Genomic DNA, 21,127 nt, shown 5'->3' with positions numbered 1-21,127 from the left:
CCGTAGGTGACGGAGAAAATTTTGAATTCTATTCCAGCCTTGAGAGTAGAATATTTTATTGCTTTTACAGTACAATGTAATCTTCCTATAAAAATAAGTAATACCAAAAAATGTAAGTAAAAATGAGAATTCTAGATTCAAGATATCATCTTACCGTGATGAGGAAACTGATGATCACACCAATTTCACAAATGTGCACACAAATAACTGTCAAGGAAGAGAATTTATGGATGTCAACTTCTTTATTATTAGGAATACAAAGTTTAGGAGTATATACTCACTCCTTCATCAGGTGAATGAATGCCATGAGGCAGAGAGCATATATATGTAGATGTCAGGACAACCAATAATTAATAAGATAACAAAAAGTGGAAAATAACAAAGGGTAGAAACTAACAAGGGACGCCAACAGATGATTGGCGCTTTTGTTGTCCTTACATGTATAAACATATGCTCTCTGCCTCATGGCAGCATGTACTCCAACACGTTGCGTTCCTCATAAGAAAGAAGTTGACATTCATAAATTCTCTTCCTTATATATTTCACTTCTAAATGCCTTTCAAAGACCAAATACCTGTGAAGTTCAAAAACTCTGTATGAGCTATCCCCCACTGTGTACATCAGTGAGGTCTGACCCAGCTGATGACATTTCTACATTCCAGCAAAAAAATACATACAAACGTAAACCAAACTTCATATAGATTACGAGCTTTAAAAAAGAATGACTGTTCTGGATTGATCCAGTTTTGTGCGTAATGACCAGTAACTATTCTAAAACAAGAGAATCTGTTAACATGGCTGCTGTCAAGGGAGATAACTCTAGATGGCCCCTTGACATACATGACCATCCAACATAAAAATCTAAAAATAGCTCTCCTGGATATACAGTCTACAGTTTGAAATGTCAACAAAGACAGTGACTCAAAAAAAAGTTGCTGTCAGCATTGATATTCAAATATTAAAGTACAAAAAACTAACACTTAAGATCTAATGCTTTCATGTCATCTGAAGGAAAACCATACAAGCCAAACCTCAGCTCCATCAGTCTGACAATTTCAGAGGGGAATATGCATTTTGAGAGAATTATGGAGCCTGGTCAAATATATTCCACTATATTGTGCTTTAGTATCCATGGCGACATATGGCAAGGTTATAGCGACACTTACATATAAGGATATATGGAAATAGCATCAAATATAAAAACTCTTTATCTTTATCTTAAAAAACTAATAACGCCATGAATATATGATGTTCCCAGGCACTTTGAGTTGCAAAGGTTTCATGTACCTTGTGAAATAGTGTGACGTTATAAAAATAATTACTCTTGACAAGGTCAATATGCAAAACAAGGACCACCACCGGGGTTGGGTCCGAAGGTCCTTGTTTTTGTATATTTACCTTGTTAAGAGTAATCATTCGTTAGTTATACCCACATTCACTTAAAAGTTTATGAAGTCTTTAAACCATCTTCTGTTTCCGTTATCAAGCTGATGCCATCTTATTTTCCATCAGACGAGTCAATATTCATCATGTGACAGGTCAATAATGATCATGTGACGAGTCAATAATCGAGGTCTGTGTCAGACAAATGATTTCAGGGTCTACATTGAAATGTATTGTTTCGTCACGTGGTACAGATTAACCAATGGAATTGCAAGATTCTTAATAGAGTTATAACAATGATATATATCATAACACATAATCTGGCATAGTTATTTGTAACATAGCTTATATCTTCCATAGGCTATATATCACAATTCATGATCTTGACAAAGCATCAATGGATGTTATGACCAATATCGTAAGGCATAATCAACGCATGTGTAAATACTTGCAACACAAATGTATTAACAATAATAACATGTTTGAGTGAGTGATGTTACCAAATGGGTGTCAGGCATCTTGTGGTCTCAAGAGGGAGAATGGAATACATAAATTCTGACACAAGTTTTTTTAAATCAGAATAATACACGCACAAATGGAATAATTTCTGTATTATCTCAAGCTGTCATAATGAAGTTGTATTGTATTGTTTATTCTGATATTAAACTGTGTAGAGGAACTGAGCTCTGTCAACAATGGCGTCATCATTACCTTGATAATGTAATCATTATTACATAAATTTCATAGGAATATCTAATACATGTTGGTAATAAATGATGTTATGACATATTAAGGCACATAATTTCACAACAAGTTACATATGATGGTATGACATGTACTGAAACATATAAAGTACATGATGTTCATTATAAGCACTGTCTTGTGGAGAATTCAGGTACACAACATCCTCTTACTGTCAGTGTAGATAGAACACATGGTGTTTGAGCAGTAGACTTGAGTTGAACAGTTTCATAGATGACAACTGTCAATAATGTTTAAGCTTAAGAGTTGACGGACCAGTCATAATGCAAGTGCGAGACCTTGAACTTCTTCCCTGCAAGCATCTCCTGCAACTGGTCTTTCTTCTCACCTTCACCCATGTTCTCGTAGACCCACTGTGCCACCTGCAACATGACAAACTGCATGACACCACGACCACACTGCATGACATCATAACAACACTGCATGACACCATGACAACACTGCATGACACCATGACAATACAGCGTGACACCATCACAACACTGAATGACGACACGGCCACACTGCATGACATCATAACAACACTGCATGACACCATGACAACACTGCATGACACCATGACAATACAGCGTGACACCATCACAACACTGAATGACGACACGGCCACACTGCATGACATCATAACAACACTGTGTGACACCATGACAACACTGCATGACCCCATGTCAACACAGCATGACACCATGGCAATACTGCACGACACCATAGCAATACTGCATGACACCATGACAACACTGTGTCACCATGACAACACTGCATGACACTATGAGAACACTGCACGATAACACTGAATTACATCATGACAACACTGCATGACAACAGTGCATGACAGCATGACTACACTGCGTGACAAAACTATATTAGAACATGACAAGACAAGTAGGCCCATTCCTCAACCTCCAATATGACAACACAACATGGCAAGCCTGAATATACACTATGTTCATAAATAACACAACATAACAGTTACACTGCGCACAAAGTCACACAACAGCCCACATCAACAATAATTATGTTAACACCACACCTTGGAAAATTAGGACGCAAAAAAGTCATTGTCGCCAACAATTACCTTCTTTTGAGTTATTAGAACTAGATATCAAATTGTCTGTGTTAACACAGTCTGCAAAATACATTGATGAAAACATATTTCATCAAAACACAAACTTAGAATGATGGTTTTATTGCCACTGTGTTGGGCGACCCACCTCCTCACTGTTTTGTCCAAAGTCCTCCTGATACCACTTGAAGATCTGCGACAGATACAATGTCTTCTTGCCGACATCCACCTGGCACCCATCAGGGCCGTCCAGGAACGCCTCTGCCGCCATCTGCAGCTGCTCTATCACGCCCTGGGGACACAACACAGACATCTCCACTGTCACAGTATCTATCTACCTTGTTATGTTATAATTGTAGTAAGCGTAGAAACTGTTGTAAATATATTTGTGACCTCAGTGGTGGCAAATGCCTGAGCTACAGGTAAAATGAGATCAAGTGCTGTCGTGGCCAGATTTGAACTGCAGTCAACAGCTATAATTAGAGTTATCTGCCCTTGTTTGTTTGTTGTTTAAGTCCCCACTCAGCAATATTCCAGCTATATGACAGCGGTCTGTAAATAATCGAGTCTGGACCAGACAATCCAGTGATTGATATGAGCATTGATACACACAATTGGGATACGATGACATGCATCAACCAAGTCAGCGAGCCTGACCACCCGATCCCGTTAGTCGACAAGCATAGTCGCCTTTTATGGCAAGCATGGGTTGCTGAAGGCCTTTTCTGCCCGTGGTGAGCATGAACATGGCAGGCTGGATTGTTTGGGAAGAATCTGAATTGGACAGCTTGGACAATAGAGTGACAAGACAGCGATTCAAGGCCTTTTTGACCTGACGCATTCACTTGGCAAGCACCGTTTGGATAACTATCTGGAAATTCTGGATTCATGGACAGGCCTCTCTTCAAGACACTCAACAGTGACAATGTTCTGTCCATTTGGGAGTGCACTAACATTAACCTCAGGGCCTCTTATTGCTGCTGCCACGACCCATTGAATCGCCTTTTTGGATTGTAGATATAATTGACTGATTATTCATTGACCTTGGTCATTTACTGATTTCACAATCTAGTTCTGTGCACACCTCTGCGTTTTGTAACAAGCCCACACATAAACATAAACTTATTACAGACATCTCCAGTGTGTGTCACATTAACTACCTCTAGTGCCTGTCTGTCAGTGTGACTACCTCTGTGGTCTAGTGGTGGAGCGTCCACCCAGAGAGCGGAAGGTCCAGGGTTCAATCCCCGGTCGCGTCATACCAAAAGATGTTAAAAAAGGTACTTGTTGTTACCCTGACTGGCTTTCGGCATTAAGTGGCTAAAACTAGGACTGGTCGGCTCGGGGTCAGTATACTGTGTCTGAGTGGGGTATTCATGTTTAATTGCATGATATCTGAGTGGGCAAGTACTATAAAATCGGCATTAGTCAAGACAAGTACACACAGCCACACACACGCATGCATGCACGTCGCTATATAAGTGTGTGTGTGACATGACCTATATGTGATGTGTGTGTGTCACATGACCTACCTCTGGTGTGTAAGTCTTGATGGGTGGGCAGCTCTTGGCACCACACACGAGCCCGAAGTGGATGAGTGGTTCATGTCTCTCCAGGGCGACCTTGAGGCGAGGGTCAGACTTGGAGAATGGCCTGGTGATCATGCCTGTAACCATGGAGACATTATCAGTCTTTGTTCCGACAGTCACCCTGCCACTCTGCACTTTCCCAATTCGTGATATAAGTTACAACTCATAGCTTTTGTAAAGATGACATGTATTTATTTCACAGATAATATCAACAAGGAGGTAGTGTTATGCTATTGTATAAAATGCAATGTTAAAAATATTTCTGAATTTAAGAAAAGAAGAAATTAAAAAATCCAAAATTTGGAACCAAATTAAAAAAAATTAGTTTTGAATCCAAGCTAAATCCTCCCTGGTTGCAGTGTGTACGCTGAAGACATGAGCATACGCACCAACACCCTTCCTGTTTCCTCTCAGAACTCCGTTCTCGATGTCCTGAAGTGAGTAGGGATAGCCCCCGATCATATACTTCACTGTATTGAAGAACTGAAACAGTAGTAAGAGGCGACTTAAAGGGCAAGTTCACACGGAAATGAACCTTTTTTCTTGTACTTTTTCCACATTAAAAGTGTTAACATAGAAGTGTCATAGACAAAAATATAAAAATATCATATTTAATTAACATATTTTTTGCACTAAAACGATTTATATTTTTCACATTTACCAAGTGTTCTATTTCCATAACAAAAACACCATGGCTTATGTCCCTTGCAATATGACGTCATTGGTGCCAATTGATAAACATTATGACGTCATCATGCTTTGTTAGAGCCGCTTCACGTGGTGTAGGTACAGTTTTGTGATTCTAGCATCTCAGATGCCATCCAGAATTGTGTTATGCTGAGTCACCACTGCGCCGGAGTGTGTCGTAGACCATGTTGTTTTACCGCAAACTGGTCCTTGATATCTTTTGCGTTGAGAATAGACAGGGACCCAGTTGAATTGGCACCAATTACGTCATAATCTAAGGGGGATAACTCAGGCCTATTTCGCTCGTAAAACGAAGGCCTCATAACGGCATATCACTTTTACACTATTGTGAGCTTCCTACTTTCACTGTGAAAAAAAATGAGTGTATATTTTCAAACACAGATACTAACTAATTATAAAATTGCGTTTTGTTTAGAAAAAGAAAGAAAGTGATTTTTGCGTGTACACTTCCCCTTTAATGGATCAGCCAGACTGTGGTTGACTGTGTGTCATCATACCCCAGTGGCATGGATTGTTAGTCATAATATCAATCACTGGATTGATATGATACATGCAGCTATCATATAGATGGAATATTGATGAGGCATTAAAAGGCAAAGAGGAGTACAACTCAAACAATTTAGGGTAACCCCGTTATACCACAACATGACTATTTTAGGGGCACCCCGTTATACCACAACAACATGACTATTTTAGGGTCACCATGTTATACCACAACATGACTATTTTTAGGGTCATCCCGTTATACCACAACAACAAGACTATTTTAGGTTCACCCCGTTATACCACAACAACATGGCTATTTTCGGTTCACCACGTTATACCACAACAACATGGCTATGTTAGGGTCACCACATTATACCACAACAACAGGACTATTTTAGGGTCACCACGTTATACCACAACAACATGACTATTTTAGGGTCACCCCGTTATACCACAACAACAGGACTATTTTAGGGTCACCACATTATACCACAACAACATGACTATTTTAGGTTCACCCCGTTATACCACAACAACAGGACTATTTTAGGGTCACCACGTTATACCACAACCACATGACAATGTTAGGGTTACCACGTTATACCACAACAACAGGACTATTTTAGGCTCAACACCTTATACCAGAAGCACATGACTATTTTAAGGTAACCATCTCACACAGAACCACAAGACTATGTTCAGCCTCGTCATGTAGGACATACCTTGTAGCGCTGCCACAGGTTGGTAGCAGGTCCCTTCACGATGTTGGCATGGATTACGAGGGCGTTATACACGTTGACGAAGAACGCAAGTTTCTCCTCACGAGTTGCATCAACAATCTGGACTCGTAGGAGCTCCTTGGTGAGCTTTGTGTAGCGCTCAAACTCGCTGCTTCCTCCGATTCCAGCATAATTCACTTTCTGCAAGGCAAAACAGTGGGTATTTTACAATGTGTGATAGAGGCACATTTAGTGACAAATTCAAACAGACAGTATTAGAGCTGGAACGGTACCCTGGTTGGGTAATGTGGGGTCGGGTTCCCAGGTAGTAAATTTGGAATCGTCTCAGACCTGAAGAGTATGCATGCAAGTTTACACAAAGATCCTGCAGGTAAACGTCGGAGCATGCCAGGCAGTAATCAACACATAGCTCGATCCTGGGGGTCAACTGGCTGGGGGGTGTGACTTGGTTGATGGCATGTAATTGCAGCCTGGTGGCAGTATATAGATGCTCATGCTTTCAGTCACTGGTTCAGACTTGAGTACATACAGGACACCATTCTATAGCTGGCCTACACCTGACCAAAGCATAAGGCCAGCTCACTCACTCACTCACTCACTCAAGGTAGCGTGTCTGACATACCCGACCGTCTTTGGACAGGAATGCGTTGTACAGCTTCAGAATGAGTTTCCTGAGTTCGCCTCCAAGGTCACTAGCTGGAGGACAAAACACAGCAAGTTAGTGGACCATGGTCAGACTGTTCAGTTAAAGTATGTTGGGCCGAACTGACGTGGTCAATTGAATGAATCCCTATACCAGCATCAGAATCACCATCAGATCAGTGAGATCAGATCAGTGAAATCTGACTTCACTGTTTCCTGTTCCACACTTGCCTTGTCGTGGTTCACACTCCGACATCTTTCCAGCATCATTGAGGGCGATTGAATCATCATCATCCAGCAGGCGATAGTACACCTTTTCGTCCTTGAATGTCTCCTGGCCTGACTTGACCTGGTGGCTAAAGTGTTTCTCCACCAACTGCTGGCCCATCTCCACTGCACGCTCTCGATCTGCAACATCATCATCATCACAATCATCATCATCATCATCATCATCATCATCATCATCACCAATAACATCCCCTAGAGATTAACCAAAGCTACACCATCCTCTGTGACAGTTACAGTAACGGAGGCCAAGGCTACAGGTCAAGTGTCCATTCTCAGAGTTTGCCACATAACAGTGTAATGAGTGCCTTGTCTGGAATATAGACATTGCCTTTGTGTAATGAGGGTCACATCATCACATGTATTGCTATATGGCTAAAGGTTAATTAATTGGTTATGGGTTGTTTAAAATACTTGATTCTAAGTAGCTAACGCTACGAATTCACCCACGCCTTGTTTTTGACAGTTAACTGCCTAGAAGGTAAGTGACAAGAACTTAGAAGAAGAACTATACTGTTCTGTTCCTATTATGGTGATGACGTGACGTATATAGGCTGAACATAGTGAACATATCAAGGCTGTAACATTCAATGCTGTATACACCAAGTCCATGGTCTCACCCAAACCCTTGTTCTTGACCACCCAGTCCACAAACTCTTTCCCCATGAAGGATTTCTTGTGGACGGTGAGCCCCTGACGATGGTCGGCAATCAAGCCACTCTGTCTCAGCTCCTGCACAAGCCTCGCATACTCGTCCGGCTCACATGTAAAATCACCAGCATCTGGAAAAAGCATAGAGAAATCCCCATGATAAATAATGAAATAATATCTGCCTTTATACTTTATGGACCACAAACACACTTCCAACTTCACGCAGCACTTACACTTCTGACTAACTTCACGCAGCACTTACACTTCTGACTACCTCCATGCAGCACTTAAACTTCTGACTACCTCCAAGCAGCACTTACACTTCTGACTACCTCCATGCAGCACTTACACTTCTGACTACCTCCATGCAGCACTTACACTTCTGACTACCTCTATGCAGCACTTACACTTCTGACTACCTCCATGCAGCACTTACACTTCTGACTACCTCCATGCAGCACTTACACTTCTGACTACCTCCATGCAGCACTTACACTTCTGACTACCTCTATGCAGCACTTACACTTCTGACTACCTCCATGCAGCACTTACACTTCTGACTACCTCCATGCAGCACTTACACTTCTGACTACCTTCACGCAGCACTTACACTTCTGACTACCTCTATGCAGCACTTACACTTCTGACTACCTCCATGCAGCACTTACACTTCTGACTACCTCCATGCAGCACTTACACTTCTGACTACCTCCATGCAGCACTTACACTTCTGACTACCTCCATGCAGCACTTACTCTTTTTTAGTTTGGTTTTTAAAAACAAGCAAAAAATGAAATTAAACTCACCTATTTACACAAAAACAAAAATAATTGTGAAATGTTAATAAATCTAAATTCTGTATACAGAAAGATAAGTTTGTATTTTTTATGACCTGCATATTCATTGTCTTAACACATATATTTTCAAATTGGCAAAGATTTCCTGCTGGACCAAACAAACAGAATCACTAGACAATGACATTAGTGCTGTGTGGAAATATGGTGACAAAAGTAGAATCAATGTTCCCAAAGAACAAAGCATAAATATTACTACAGAAATCAGTTTTTTATCTATTTTATAAATAGATAAAATCCCGTTTTCAGTCGACTATCCTTTTGGGCCAGATGAAATCGGCAACGTTTTGCTGAGTTACCGTTATAGCCTGCGCCCATGATGCACAAACACTTTCGACTAACTTCATGCCACACTAAGATTTCAACTAACTTCATGCCACACTAAGATTTCAACTAACTTCATGCCACACTAAGATTTCAACTAACTTCATGCCACACTAAGATTTCAACTAACTTCGTGCCACACTAAGATTTCAACTAACTTCATGCCACACTAAGATTTCAACAACTTCATGCCACACTAAGATTTCAACTAACTTCATGCCACACTAAGATTTCAACTAACTTCATGCCACACTAAGATTTCAACTAACTTCGTGCCACACTAAGATTTCAACTAACTTCATGCCACACTAAGATTTCAACTTACTTCATGTCACACTAACAAATAATGTGGGGCTGGGATGGGTCGCGTGAGTCCTGAGTAGGACCCGGGTACCCTAAGGACTACCCGCGGACCAGTGGTTAGTCACGTGATGTATTGTTTAATGACAAAAACTCACTATAACTCAGTGGTTGCACTACGAGTCGCTAATGTTCATATTTCTCTCTGACGATGCACACATTCTTTTTGACTTGTATATGTCTGAGGAAAGACAAAGCTTAGTCAACTTCAGTGTATGCATGATCTGATCGTTTGATACTTGTATCTAATAGTTTTGGCCAGGGCTGCGGTAAAACAATTGCTTATCAGTTATTTCCCAATCAGACATTTTATTCCAAACTCTTGAGACCTCTACAGTGGGTACCGGGGCAGGGTTGGGTAATAGGGGGTCGGGTTCCCGGGTAGTAAATTTGAACTCTACAAACCCTACAATAATGACACACTTCTAAACTCACCGGCATCCTGCACAGCAGTGCTTGGGTCAGGGAGTTCTGGAGCATCTTTAGGTGGTGCGTTGTTCTTCACATCTTCAATCAGCTCATTTAGACGCGTCTTGTCTTCCGCAATCTGAAACATTACAGCATAATCTACAGACTGTCAAATATTCACCACTGGATACCCACTTAGTTCATATTGTCACTTTGTTTGCCTACACACTGCCAGTGGGTTGGTGTGTCCTCCTGACACAATTAAAGTACCGGTAAAGAAAAATAATTACGACAAAGTAGCTATCAGATAATCAATTTGACTTGTGATATCAACTTCTAGTTGTCAACCAGAGACTTCTATCATTCATTTCTTTCCTGCTTCTGGGAGGGAGTTTGTGCAGGTAGACTCAAGAAATGTCTGTGTTTTGATCAAGCAGTCGAGCAAGTTTTAACTGGAAGAGCTATATATTTTGTAAGCAGAGTCTCTTGCCATGGGATCAGTCTAAAACCGGCACCTCATCAAACAGCCACAAGTTTCAATGGTGAAATGGTACCTGCACAAACTATCATATACCTGGAGAAAAAGTGAGTGAGTGAGTATGGTTTTAAGCCGCTTTTAGCAAAATTCCAGCAATATCACGGCGGGGGACACCAGAAATGGGCTTCGCACATTGTATCCATGTCGGGAATCGGACCCGGGTCTTCGGCATGATGAGCGAACGCTTTAACCACTAGGCTACCCAACCGCCCCACCTGGAGAAAGAGTGATTGGCAAAACAAACACCTAAATGGTCTTACCCTCGCAAGAGACACAATCGACAGATTGTTATCAATATTTAACCACTTCTTTAACAATGCTCCCTTGACAATACGGTGGGGTCACAATACGATATGTATCCCCAAACTATGGGTGCGATAGGATTTGCTAGTATTTTATTTTTATTTCCTAAGTTAATATTTTTTTGGGGGGTGGGGGGGGGGGGGCAGGTGAATCACAACCATGAATCATATGTGTTTAAATTTCAGAGATCAAAGATGAAATATTGTAGGGCAGAATTATTAAATGTGTAAGCTGGTTGTTAAACAGTCTCTGTTATTATTCATGAGTTTTCACACCATTATGACTTGTTATGTCCATGATGTAATGATCTGAATGTATCGCGATACAGGGGTTGCAAATCGATGTATTGTATCGTGGGCCTTGTATTGGGATACACTGTAGTATCGCTGTATCATTACATCACGACTGTGCATGTTTATCGTTTTCTTTTCATCACACTTTTACTTTCAGTTTGATTCAGGTACACAACCATTCAATTCTTGGAGACACGCAAAGAATCCGGGCTAGAACAGGTCTTCAGCAACCCATGCTTGTCATAAAAGGCGACTATGCTTGTCATAAAAGGCGACAAATTGGATCGGGTGGTCAGGCTCGCTGACTTGGTTGATGCATGTCATCGATCCCAGTTGCATGGATCAATGCTCATGATATTAATCACTGGATTGTCTGGTACAGACTTGATTATTTACAGACCGTCGTCATATAGCTGGAATATTGCTGAGTGTGGCGTTAAACAACAAACCAACCAATCCACCAATTCTTGGACCGATCCGAGGAACCTCCAAGTGGTAACATAAGAACCGAAAACAGCCATCTTGGGTTGTAGGGGTGTCCCGGAAGATAGCGACATTTTATACCAATACGAAAACAATTTAGCATTGGATTAAATTTAGCAACAATATCGTTATATATATTGTCCTTAGCATTTCTGCCACCAGTGGGGCAGGAAACGCTCCCTTTTTCGCAAAAACACCTGGTATCATCACTATGTGATAGTGATTCATAAACCCATGCTCATAATATAGTCGGAATCGTAAAATCGATTTTATTTTTGGCAGAGATTTTTTATGAACATGGAAAGGGTTTTGCGGCTTCTATTTACAACTGACATCAATTTTAACATATTTTGACTTACTCTGCATCAACAAAGTTCACTTTGGGCGTTTCAGTGATGATAACCAATCTCGCACTGAAACATATCCAACCAAACATCTTCACATAAATTAGTGTTTACATACTATATCATGCCAATCTGATCAGATCATCAACATTTCTGTTGAAACATCATATAAACACCTGGCCAGGTGATGACAAACATAAATCTTTCTTCATCATCAGTAGTTGTGAACACGTAGACACAGTTAAAGGTCAGCTTTGGAAACATGTGCAGGGCTATTTTGAGCTGACTGACTGCACTACATCAGGATGTAATCAGAAAATTGTGTGTATCTACGAGAAGGTATACGATTGTATCGCATAAAGTCTGAGGTATTTAGTAAACAATGGAATTATTTCACAAAGTTAAAGGGAGAAAATCTCATTAAAATCTGTAGAAATCTCATAAGCCTGATGAACAATCCCATTCATTCTGGGACAGATAATGTCTGCCATATATACTATTTTCCACAAAACTACATCAAATGAAATGGCAAAATAACAGACCCAGGATCTGGTGTAAAAAGACAGCACTTTTTTTTCATCTCTTCTGTTTCTTGGTTAAGGCCTGACCAATTTGTTTTCGTTTTAATGAAAATTTTGCTAACTCTTAAAGAACAAAAGAAAATTAGAATTCTTGGTATGACCTTTACAAACCTTTCCAACATTTTTATTTTGAATTTTTGTTAAAACTGAGAAGACATAACCTCAAACTAACCCTGACTTTTTCTATATTTTTTTATTTTGGTTCCTGCCCCTTGGCAAATTGAACCAACATATCTCTTAAATTTGTCTGACCCCATGAAGTCAAAATGTAAGGTATATATTGCATAGCTAAATATCATTGTAATTTCATAAACTAACATTATTTACATTGATATTTATCTACCGTTTTAGATGTATCTACTTTAAAACAGATGATTAGAGGATTCAGACAAAGATATCTATCTGTATACATTCCAGGGATAGAAACGTCCACTTGTCCGTTATTCCGAGACCAGTGAAAATCTAGTGGCAGGGTTTGATTTTAGGAACTTGATTTAACTTGCACCTTGTGCATGTTGACATGAAAACCAAGTTGCACAAAACAAAACTAGGTTGCACCCGGGTCCCAAAAAGTTATCAAAGTTGAAACATAGACAAGTCTGCTATCAGTGTCACATAAATTAATGACGCATTGCAGTGAAACTAATAGAAACATGCACATAGTCTTCAAGTACCCACAGTTTGATGATGTCAAGCCACAGAAAGCATGACAAATTACACAGAACACAGGGATTAGTGATGTAGTATGGTAAATAAACGGGAGAGGTATTGAGTGTTCAGAGATCGATTTTGTGTGGACAAGTAAGGGTTAGTAAGACACAAATTAGATAAACATGCCATTTGACAAGAAAAAACAAATAAATTTCCTCTATGTATAAGGATCCCATAGTTCTTTATTATGTATTTTCTTGCATGGTTTTCATGATCTTACTCTGAAAAAAATATTATTGACATGCTGTGTAATGACTCCCCAATAATAATTACATCATATCGCTGTTGATGTCACGACGTTCAGTGTAAAAGATGTTTCAGCACATCTTATAACTAAGAGAATGGTTACAGAGAGTATTACATTCATGTGTGTACGATATTTATTAAACGATTTGTTTTCTTTGTTTGTTGAAGACCTAAGTACCACAGCCGTGTCATACCAAACAACGTTAAAAAATGGAAGTTTGTAATCAATCAAGTCAGTGAACCTGATCTACCGATCCACTTAATCAATTAATCAATCAATGTTCACATGGAAATTATTGCAAAAAACTAGGTCAGTCAGACACAAATTTTAACCTTTCGGACCTGCAATTGGTGCTTGTTTTATACAGGTAATCTAGGGAGGGACTAGCTGTTTTCTCCTTACATCTAGTTATTTTAAATAACTCACTAAACAGAAAAAGAGCTGTGGACTAGTTGGATATCTTAATGGTGTCTACCCTGGGGTTAATTATTTATCAACGTGTCGAGTCATCGAAATCATTGTATAACCCAGCTGCAGCCCGCATGACCAAGCCTATATATTATTTAACCCTGCAGAGAATAGACACAATCGTGTACGGTGACATCACATCAACCTGAAGTTGAAATGGAATAAAAATTGTTTGAAAAAAAACACAAAAAAACTTGAACTTTCTCTTAATTTGTTGTGTGAGACCATGTGACATACGTTATACAAGCAGATGCTTATTGACATCATGGTCTAGTATCAACTCCCTGCATGTCTTGGAATATGGATAATCCATACCCGGGACCTCAAGTTAACAAACTTTCACTGCATACAGCTCATGATTGAATTTTGAATTATTTGTTGATACAATTCAACATTCAGGACAGGAAACAGATAAAAGTGAAAAAAAATTGAAATTATCTCCAATTACCGTATTCGACGTAATAAGCGCCCCGCTCTAATAAGCGCCCACAGCGATATTTGCTAATATATTGGCAAGTGAACAATCCCAATCAGCACCCCTTCTGATTGATCAATGTACACAAGATTCTTGAAAAATATATCTGTCGTATGTAAACATTTCAGGCTGTTAGCATAAACCACGAAATTTACGATCTTTCAACTCAAAATAATATTCTAATATGCGCCCTCTATTTCTAATTTTGAGAGCGCCCTGGGCGCTTATTACGTTGAATACAGTACTATGAACAAGAATTAAAGACATGGTGATTTCTGAATCATTCATAACTGGTCATATATATATAATGAGTTGACCATTTCCTGTTTCCTGTTTGTGTATGACATTAAGCCTGTTTGTGTATGACATTAAGCCTACATATGGTGGCCATTTCTCAGGTAGTCAATGTGTTCATCCATATTCACCAGGCAATTTAGGTGCCATTTTGAAAAGTTTCAGTTGTAACCTGATCAGATTCTGCACAGAACAGAAATATGCAGGGAGATAGTAGATCACCCTGTGCACATCCTTGCCGAGAGCCACAATGGGGTCTGACAGTCAAGACATGACCCTACCCTACCCCATATTATAGCCTAAAAACACATTAATGACTGTCTTGCTCTACCCATACCCGACACCCATGTATATCTACCACACATCAATGAATACCTCACAGCCCCTCTCCTCACCACCCTACCCTTGAAACATATATACCCTACAATCACACCTCGTTCAGACTCTCACCCTCACCCACAGAACAATATGTAACTAATAATATTAATAACACACAAACTCAAAGACTCGTCTGTGAGTTTGTTATTAGTATTAATAGTATTATTATTATTATTAGTAGTAGTAGTAGTAGTATATGGTCCATGTGCCTCACCCCACAGTTTAATCTAAACAAGATAAATGACTATCACCCCTCACCCCTCGACCCACCCCGCCCCTACCCTACCTTACCCAAATGACAGTCACAGCCTCACCAGTTTCTGTAGGTCGTCGTTTCCACCGACGTGAACAGCGTTGAAGAATATTTGCGGTACCGTCTTCTTCCCAGTGCGTGTTTGCAAATCCTGTCGACACTGGGGAAACTTGTCAAGGCCGACGTCGGAATACGGTATTCGAAGTTCTTGCAGACTGTTCTTGGCCCGCATACAGTGAGGGCATCCGAGGATGGAGTACACGATCACACGTCCCTTCAACTCCATTGCTGGTAAATGCTTCAGTAATGCGGATGTGAAATTTTGCGTAGGCGAGGCAAGTGACAGTCCACGTATCGACCTCCTCGCCAAGTTAAACTGCCGACTCACGATTGGAAATAAATATTGCCAAGTCATCGCCAGTTTACGCTGTAGCCATCGCAACAACATAAGTATCAATTACCATATCAATGCATTCGATGGCGGATTCATGTAAAGCTACTGTACTGACGGACCAAGGGCCATAATCCAGCTGCCATGACAGTCACGCGATTGAGATCTGGAGCCTATATATGACCATGGGTTTACATTTCGTTGACTCGAGGCATGTCAGAGGCAACGACCACTCACCAAGCTCGTGTTGTCACTGGTGGTAATAATATAATCTCATTAAAAAGCGGCAGCGAGAACAAAAATCTTATTTCAATGAGACTGGATGGTAATCGTGTTGCCAGTATAGTTCGCTTTCCGTGAGGGGAGAGAAGATTAGACGTCCCGGTTAGATAACGGTCTATCAGATAAGGCCGAGCGCTTTACGAAGTGCGAATATATATAGGTCGGTCGAAATTTAACTAGACTAACATATAGTCTCTGAAATGAACATATCATACAGAAAAAAACAGTTGTTCAGTTATCTTAATAAAAATCTAATAAAAAGGGAGCCCAGTGATTCTCTTCATTTTCAGATACTGCAGTAATCTAGACTTGCCAAACATAGACTTGCATGGGCTATAGTTGATATAAATGTATCAGGGTCTGTAAGACAGACTAAAATTTAACATGTAACATAATATTTGGTTTGTTCTCTGAGAGGTTTCCAGCGACCAAGAGCTAATGTTATAAGCTTTCAAAAAAAAAACACTTTAGTATTTCTCCAGTTGTAGCATGATTGTCATTTCGGACATGTCATGTATCTACGAGAAAAATGTCAACTTTGTAGGTCACGAGGTAAGATCAATCACAGGACCATGTAACTAATTATAACAATAAAACAATTAAAAAGTCGCAAAAAAATCATAGACGAGGCCAAATGACACATTGATCCACAGGACCATATGTGACTAATCATAACAATAAAAATATAAAAAGTCGCAAAAACAATCATAGACGAGGCCAAATGACACATTGATCATTTTACAAGAGAACAAAAACAAATATCCTCTATGCATTACGCTCTTATAGCTCATTATATGAACTTTGAAAACCAAAACGGTTTTATATTTAGAAACATATTATATTTCAACATTAAATGCATAATAAAAAAATGTTATTGACAAAAATTGAATGTAAGGACGCCACAATAAAAAATGATTACGTCACAGTCTAAACAGAAGTTTCACCACGCTTTATCACAAAGACGAATTGTTACAGAGTGTATTTGGAGTCGGTCGAAATTACATACCTCTTGGGTGAGACCCACAGCATGGCGACATGCCGGGTAGCCTAGTGGTTAAAGCGTTCTCTCATCACGCCAATTTGAAGACCCTGGTTCGATTTCCGACATGGGTACAATGTGTGAAGCCCATTTCTGGTGTCCGCTGCAGTGATATTGCTGGAATATTGCTACAAGCGGCGTAAAACCGAAGTCACTCACTCAGACTATAGGGGAGTATTGCATGCGTGTGTGTACGAAACTTGACAAACGATTTGATTTCATTGTTTGTTGTTTTACACCGAAGTCCGTGACATTAAAGCTTTATCACGGCAGCAGTATGAAATGTCAACCCTAAAGCCTATTGTTCATATGATGTACAATGTGTGAAGCCCATTTCTGGTGTCCCCCGCCGTGATATGTTGCTGTAATATTGCTAAATGCGGCGTTAAACCATACTCACTCACTGTTCATATGACATAATGTGATCAATTTATGTCGTCATGAATAATGGATGACGTCATATCGTATTTTTCTCCACAATGAGGTCATATGGCTTTATTTGACCAATCAGCATTAAGAACCGCAAAAATACACATGTGCAAATATAGGACAGTTATAACAGGATCATTCTTATCATGCCACGTTAATTTCTGATAATTGCAGCGACATGATTCAATTCAAGTTGTTCCATATATATAGTGACTGACGGTGCAGGCTAAACTGTTTTCGCCAATGGTGACGTTTTCCTGAGGTGACGGTTTAGCTATAACCCGTGACTGATGACGCACGTGAACTCGAAAGGGAGATGCACGTTTACTACATGTGTTGTATGAATGTTGTAGAGGGTTGTCAATGGGAGCATTGTAATGGGTCTGTAACTATAATCTGGAAGGAGTGTCCAGTGACCCATCTCGAAATAATAACCTATTGGGTGAGACCCACAGCATGGCGACATGCCGTTGAACAATGCATGCGGTTGGATGTGCACGTTATATACGAGTGGGTGAGTGGGTTGGGTTTAACGCCGCTTTTAACAGTATTCCAGTTATATCACGGCGTGTCTGCTTAATGGGGGAGGAAAGCCCGAAGTGATGCAGGTCTCAGACGTTTACCACTTCGGTGAAACCCACAAGCACGGGTATGGTGCTGACAAACCTAGAAACAATCAGGGATTCGAACCCACAATCATAGGTTTCTGGCGTACCCAAGGGACGCAACTCTGCACAGCGAATCGCGGCGCCTTAGACGACTGGGCCACCCGTGCCCCCCGTTGTATACGAGGTTGTAACAGTTAACAGTTTGCATGTGAAAAGCACAATACTTTCCATGCTTTAAGGGTGCATTTGAACCAATTCAACACCACGCGAATACAGAAGGCACTTCTCATGAAAACTGGGAATGACAAAGATTCCCACATGCTGGGTTCCAAGGCTTCTGCACCTGGTGAGATACATTCCAGGTTTCACCTTTCGTGAGATTTCACGTCGTGTTGAAGCAGACCCAGTTGAGGTTGTTGAGCAATGGTAACCGCGAATGAGTCTTTGGTTCACCACCATCACCCAGATACGAACAATAAAAGCAGTGGAAACAGCGCAAAGTATGTTCCATCAGCTGGGGGGATTCCCAAGGAAGCCTATTGGTTGACTTCCTCCTCACCAATTATGACCAATATTATTCTAATCTGTTTAGGCAACTGTGTGAGAATATCAAGGCGAAACGTCCTGGAAAAGTCACTGCAGTTGTGTTGTTACACCAGGACGATGCACACGTCTGTTTCGCCATGGCTGCAATCCATGTCTGTGGCTTTGAACTCATTGAATAACATCCGTATTTTCACCAAGTTTGGCACAGTCAGATGTCCACCTCTTCCCAAACGTGAAGGAACTGATTGGCAAGCATTATAGAATATTGATGAAGTCAGTTTTCCTATAGAGAACTGTTTACATCACCAGTGGGATCCAGGCACTCAGACGTCGTTGGCCGAAGTGTGTGGGCCTGGGAGGTGATAAAATAATCAGCAACTAACTCAGTCATCAACGCAGTCATCAACGCAGTCCATCACAGTTAGGCTTAGACCTTTCAGCTTTCCCTGGTACTTGGTATTTTCACATTCCCGTCATGACGCGTGTACTGTTGAACGGACCGTATAGAGACTTTTAAATGCGTGTGATACTGATTTCACTTCCCCCGAGTGAGAACGAGGGGAATTCACGAGTTCCTTCAGGAGTTTCGTTATATCCATTTTCTAAACCTTTGTTGATTTTCAAACTAACTTTTTTGTATTTGAACTTTCAAATTCAGTAAACAAAATATCTGAATTCTGATGTATTCGGAAATACCAAATACGCTTGTTTTTCCTGTTGAAAGTTTAGATGTTTGGAAACTTACTTTAATTAAAAAAGTCACAAAACCATACTATTACACACTGGCAACTTCAAACTTATTTGTGAATTCACAACTTGGATAAATTGTAGCTTTACGAAAAATATCCATCTTGAATGGGCCTAAATTTGTCAAAGCACTTAAAAGTTACTCCAGACACTAAACGGAGGATGGTTCAAATAATAGACCACTGCACCTTAATACAAACAAATTTGGGTTGTTTTTTTAAGATTATTTGTTGAAAAAAAAACGTGGAACATATTAGTCAAGATATATCATTGAGTAAAACTTAATTTTCAAAACAATGAACCTAATAAATCATAAACCAATATGGCATTTTTTTATGTATTGTTCAAGGACAGAAGTTCTGGCCCTTAATTACCTTAAACTGTATCAGTCAGAGTGGCCTCTTGTCTACAATGTGCATGAAATATTCTTTTCTTCAGTTATGTTTTATATTCAACACGTGTGTGGGCCATTGTTAAGCAATGCTGGATGAATGTAAATGGTGTGTGTATGAATTTGTTTAAAAAAAGCAGAACCTGTGTTTTTATGGTTAAAACAAATTATACTCAATGACAAATGCACCTCTCTGGGTGCAGTCTTTGCCTTTCCTGATTCTGAAATAAATATTGATGATTAAAACCATAAAAATATTATATACACAGAAATATAATTATCTCTTTCTCCACATATGGATACCAGCTGTCATAATTACAAATCACGACAATATATCTCATGTTACGAATCAGGCCGAGCAGTAAGTGATGTATGATTTGAAGTTATGTCATCCTGTACTGTGACCCCATAGTACATAGAGAATCTCACCCGAGTGTCTTTTGATATCAATTATATCAACACGAGTTGATAAAAGTGGAAAAATTCCGAGGCTTGCCGAGGATTTTTGCCATTTTTATCAACGAGTGTTGATATATTTGATATCAAAAGACACGAGGGTGAGATTTTATTTATCATCCAACATCATTCTTCCAACTTTTTCAATTTGTAGACAGTAATTAGCAGTGTTTTCAGTGTAAAAAGTATTGCTTACAGCTTCAGTAGCAGAGCCATTAGTGATGTCATTTGATTGTGGCGTCATGGTAACCAGTGACATCACAATGGTCTGCAAAGCATTGTGATGTAATTTCACTGCAGCGATAGTGTAGATATCGCTTGATCTAATCCAAGCAATATCTCCTGTGGAAGCCAGTTTTGGATGATAAAATGTGTTATCAACTTCCAACATAGCCTGATAACATTAGCTGGCCAGCCAGCCTCCAGCATGTCCAACTGGAATGGACAGAATACACTTCAAGCAGTCTGTGTACATAATTCTTCTCCAAAACACTAGTTTTCAGGTAGCACACAGGAGCGCTGGAGTATGACACAATGCACCCTACCACCACTGCTTAGGTAGGTAGCTGAATATTCCAGCGATATCACATCTGGAGACAACAGAAATGGGATTCACAC

At 40.0% G+C, this 21,127-nt stretch overlaps 1 protein-coding gene across 1 annotated transcript; it reads right to left on the bottom strand.

Annotated features, from left to right (window-relative positions):
- Positions 1–59: 59 nt before the first annotated feature.
- Positions 60–16,386, bottom strand: LOC139479050 (uncharacterized). The gene is made up of 10 exons (XM_071261797.1): positions 15,682–16,386; positions 10,280–10,391; positions 8,276–8,437; positions 7,602–7,778; positions 7,351–7,424; positions 6,711–6,908; positions 5,184–5,277; positions 4,738–4,871; positions 3,354–3,497; positions 60–2,507 (listed from the first exon to the last, which is right to left on the bottom strand). Exons 1-10 carry the CDS (start codon positions 16,066–16,068, stop codon positions 2,385–2,387), a joined length of 1,605 nt encoding a protein of 534 aa, XP_071117898.1. The 5' UTR covers positions 16,069–16,386; the 3' UTR covers positions 60–2,384.
- Positions 16,387–21,127: the final 4,741 nt, after the last annotated feature.

Source organism: Haliotis cracherodii, unplaced genomic scaffold (genome assembly GCF_022045235.1).
Source record: "Haliotis cracherodii isolate W230 unplaced genomic scaffold, xgHalCrac1.p SCAF_4, whole genome shotgun sequence".
Classification (NCBI taxonomy): Eukaryota; Metazoa; Mollusca; class Gastropoda; order Lepetellida; family Haliotidae; genus Haliotis; species Haliotis cracherodii.
This window is presented reverse-complemented; position numbering and strand designations above follow the sequence as displayed.